The following is a 4507-nucleotide window of genomic DNA, read 5'->3' as shown; positions in this document are numbered from 1 at the left end:
GCTAGTGATGCTGTCACACGACCACTGTGATCAGCATCACCAGGGACAAGAGCTAGCATAGCGTCAGTATTTGCACAAGCTTTATAATCATACACTTACTTTGGCCCTTGTCAGATGCTTTGATGGGAAGATCCTCGAGAACCTCAATGTCGGAGTTGTATTCAGTGTCACTTGGAACAACAACTGGCTCCTTGCTGCGCAGCTTTGCCAACTGAAGGGGCATGCGACTGCATGAATTGGATGGAGCCTTGCGTGGGGGAGGAGCAACCTTGCACGTTGGCAAAAGCAGCTTACTCTTGGAAGTTGAGGGGCCGACTGCACCAGGACCCGCATTGGTCCGTTCGCCTAGTTGAATGGAAGAGAAACTTGATGTTAGTCTGTCAAGTTCAGCATCGAAGTGGGAGAGGTCCTCCTGAACATCAGTAAGTCTCTGTGGTTTTCTATCTCTCAATATCATGGACATAAGAGCCTCCAGTAGCAAAGTGCATCTGTGGCCAACATGAGGGAGAGCCTGCCCTCGATAGAGTTCATATGCGTCAGCCCTGAAGGTTGTTCAACACCCACATATTGGTAGTTAGTTGGGTAGATACTGCGCACCAGCAAAGTGTGATCATCTCATGGCCTTCATTGCCTTTAAACACCAGATAGAACCTGTCCGGAGACGAGAGAACCTCCGAGATGAACTCCCAGTCGCGAAGTAGTGACAGTGCCTGGCTGACATTGTAATGGTTGCGGATTTTCTTACAGGTGATGCGATAGGTGTACGGGGCGATAATGCATAGCTCATTGTACTTGTCTTCGTTTCTGCAGAGAATGGTGATGGGGAATGGTCGGCTTTTAGTGCCAACAGGAAAGTGGGGAAGACTGAGCAAGTTAGTTCAGAACAGCGTACTTGATAATTGATGTACTCACTCGGACCAGCCGAACCTTTCGCCATGTTTTTCTCTGCCTAGAACCGAGAACACCACATCTTCTGTGGGAGTCGGCAGATAGACAGGAGCACAAAGTTCCGTTTGAGACATGGTATCAAGAGCCACTGGGATGCATGTGAGAAGAAAGGACAGTGTGGGGACAGTGAAGTAGGCGCAAGCTGCAGCACCATTTATATGCACTTGTGTATGCGCTTGAAACGAGACACACTTCAGACACTTCGCGCACTTAATCCCCTCTTCCACTATTGTCGCTTCCCCACTCCAACATTGCCCTATCATTATACTGTCTTATTTGTCATTCGCCTGTCCTTGTAGCAGATGAGAAGATGTCCTGCAGCAAAGAAATATGCAAGCGGCGCGTCATCAGCTGTCACCAAGAGCAGACCCAAGCAGCTCGATGGCCTCAAGGGTGGTTCCAATGCGCAGGGCATCAGACAACCTGTCAAAGAAGTCATTGGAGGGAAACAGCACGCAGAACAATCTGAAGTGGCAGAGAAAAGGGTGTGAATGATGCTTGCAAGTATGGGCTTTGCCTTGTCTCTGTTGCACTGGCACTCACATGTCTGTAGGCTACAATCAGCAAACCGTGAATATGATACGCAGATTCGAGAGTGGCAATGCAGGGTCGTACGTTCCAGAAGAGAATGTTTTGGACAGAGGGGGAAATGGAGATGAGCTGGTGTGGGTGGACAAAGATATGCTGGTTGACCCATTCTTCAGGCATGCGATGTGCAATGCTTCTGACCTCCTCAGGTGAGACTGCATTCATTCTCCGGCGTGTGCTACTGAACCTTCGCTATAGTCTCAAGGGGCGCTGGTATAAGCAAACGAAGACTTGGCAGCCACGAAGACAGCGAGAACTTGACGCGTGGAACGCTTTGCTCGTCCCCATGACTGACGAGTATTTCTGGTGGAAGTACAGCAACGCATCAAAGAACACGATGCATTCGTGTGCTCCTGTGGCTCAGGCGGCCGGGCCTCGGCCATCCTTGCTGGATGTGCATGACGCATCATGTCTATGATGGAAGCTTTCCATATTTGACTTGAGCACGCTGCGTCCCTCGCTGCTGATCGATAGGTCCCCGGAGAGTACTTCCTCCACCCTCAATTTCATAGCACATGGCTTCATCACCAAGACCACCTCATTCCCTAATGTTGCTGTCTCCCTGACGACTCTCGAGCTCCTGTACCGGCTTTGACAATGTAAGCTGTCTTTCAGTATCAAAGCGTTCACCAAAGTTGTATGCGACTACTATGAGGTATGTTTAATCTGTTCAACTCTACGTTCTTAACACACGAGCTCACGAACAAACTCGTGACCCCTTTAGATACCCTACCAATCATATCTACGCAGAGTATTCTCAGATACTTTTGAGCTTTATTTGTGCATCTTGCGAGAGGTTGAGTGCCGTGTCCATGCTGCACTTGATTGGAATACACCTGAATGGCATGCAAAAAATGCCTGTAGGACATGTTGCTATAAGGTACGTGCTACGCCTTTATTTCTATGTTGTATTACTGAGTTTATATTCTCTATTGCAGCTTGAAGACGAACCTCAGCTCCGCTTCAGTCGAATCGTGTGCATTGATGGTAATTCAAGTCTCAAGAGGTCAATACTGTTTGGCAAGCACACAGCAGGGGATGTGCGTGTCTTATTGGACAGCTCGTACTTTGTGCTGGCTGAATACATTGACAAGTTCACCAACGAAGTCCGTGGTCGCCAGGCAAAAGGTCCCGCAGTCAAATCCAAAAGCTCGTTGGAGGACAGTGATGATGACGATGATGATTGGCTCGACTTTGGCGATGAGAACGAGGTGCTCAGAGAGGGCGATCCCACCAATAGGTTACTTGAAGCTGCAGGGGAACATGCAGCTCACTCTCATGCTCCTGCAACATACTCAGCGCCTGTTCCATTGATAACATCACAAGTGACTCTGTGGACTCGAAGCCTGTCGAATGCCCCATCAGCCACTCTCTCTATAGCACCGCCGTCAGCTACGCAGCCTACGCCGGCAAATCCGAATGCATCAGACCTGTCAGCCGGTTCACCTCAACTAACTGAATGCACGGCAGATCCACTCTCCAAGCATGGCCTCAAAGATGCTGCACATTTCAAAGTGCTTGCCCAGTGCATCAAAAACTGGAAGGCCGCCTCCTCAGATGAGCGAAAGAAGATGTGGAAGATCTTCAAAGAGACCGGCATTTTTGTGGCTGCCTGTCGCCATGGCTTCATGCTATGGATAATTGACATGATGCACAGTGGAGAGCTGTATGTTTTTATTTTATCTTCATCTTCTCACACTCCGAAGGCCATGCCGGCTAACTCTCTCTCTCTCAGAGCCAAGTACCTGCTGGCAATTATCAGTAAGATACTCGAGAATCTTGGAGATGACATCATGATTGCGTATGACATCGGCTGCACAACAGAGACGACTGTCTCACGCAGTTCACTTGGCCTCAAATTTTGCCACAAGAGAGCAAAGTTCTGCATCTCCGCATTTCATGCATACACTCACAATCATGTTTGCCAGATGCACTACCACCCCAACAACATTGATGGCATGGGCATCAAAGATGTTGAGTCCCTCGAACGAGGTTTCGGTGGATCAAATCAGCTTGCACCAATCATTCGGTACATGTCAGCGTATTGTCAGTGCCTCTTCATCGAGGTGTATTTCAAACAATGGGATGAAGATAAGGATATCAGTACTGGTACATTCTTACTGAACAACTACATCCAGGCTCTCGAGATTATAGAGCAGGAGGCCGCAGTACTGCAAAGCCTGGAGTACAAGGACATCGCGACAGAGGAGATCAACAGGTGGGCGGACGAAGAGGAAGAATACTTCGCTCATCTCGGTGAAGAAGCATCATACAGCCAGCATGTGGTTGCATACATCGAACTTCTGCAAAAGCTCCGTGATCTCGAGAACAAGAAGACCTCAATCACCTTCTGTTTCCTTGCCTGTGACGATAATCCAAGCAACTATGGCAATCAAGTCAGCGCCACTCGGAGGATTGAGCGGGATCGTCGCTACATCAACGATCAGCTCAATCGTGTTAACCTTGAGGTATGCAAACTCGAGATCAAGCTTGGCGTGAGCTGTCACAACTGGTGGACTCCTGCAACACTCGCGTACATGGAAGCACTCCAATACTTGTGCGATTGCAAGTATCACTGGGCTCTCAACAAGCTTCAAAAGCTTGTTGTTCTCCATCTTTTTGAGCTCAGCAAGCTCAATGTTGCAAAGACCGGTACACATTTCTTTTTTATTTTTATTTATTTTGCTGTATACTGATGTACATAGGATATAAAATGCGCACTCATATCTCAAAGTCCCTTCAAGTTCAGTGCAAGACAATCAGGCGAGCAGTCGACACATACAACAAGGCCGCCGCTGCCATGGTTCCTTTGTGACCACTTGTCGACTGGGCAAAGGTATCAACTTACCAGTTTCTCGAAGAATTTAAGCTTCTGCAAGATACTAGCAGCAACTTGAGCGGTAAGCAGTGGGCAAACCCAGGAGTGTGCGTGACGATCAAGCTGGTCCATTGCATTCAGCGGGCACGCGAG

The 4507-nt window shown here is 48.6% G+C and overlaps 2 protein-coding genes across 2 annotated transcripts; one reads left to right on the top strand and one right to left on the bottom strand.

The window, feature by feature from the left end:
- Positions 1-167: 167 nt before the first annotated feature.
- PHACADRAFT_33716 (uncharacterized protein) lies at positions 168-1022 on the bottom strand (the record flags this gene model as incomplete). The annotated part of the gene is made up of 4 exons (XM_007402506.1): positions 168-268; positions 295-542; positions 598-864; positions 913-1022. 4 exons carry the CDS (start codon positions 1020-1022, stop codon positions 168-170), a joined length of 726 nt encoding a protein of 241 aa, XP_007402568.1.
- A 2079-nt stretch (positions 1023-3101) lies between these two features.
- On the top strand, positions 3102-3575 carry PHACADRAFT_59495 (uncharacterized protein; the record flags this gene model as incomplete). Its single annotated transcript, XM_007402505.1, has 2 exons — positions 3102-3202; positions 3272-3575. Coding segments are annotated over 2 exons (405 nt in total), but the record flags the coding sequence as incomplete, so codon positions are not given.
- Between the last annotated feature and the right edge of the window lie 932 nt (positions 3576-4507).

The sequence above is a fragment of the Phanerochaete carnosa genome (genome assembly GCF_000300595.1).
Source record: "Phanerochaete carnosa HHB-10118-sp unplaced genomic scaffold PHACAscaffold_202, whole genome shotgun sequence".
NCBI classification, from domain to species: domain Eukaryota; kingdom Fungi; phylum Basidiomycota; class Agaricomycetes; order Polyporales; family Phanerochaetaceae; genus Phanerochaete; species Phanerochaete carnosa.
Note: the sequence above shows the minus strand (reverse complement) of the source record. Positions and strands in the feature narration are given on the sequence as shown.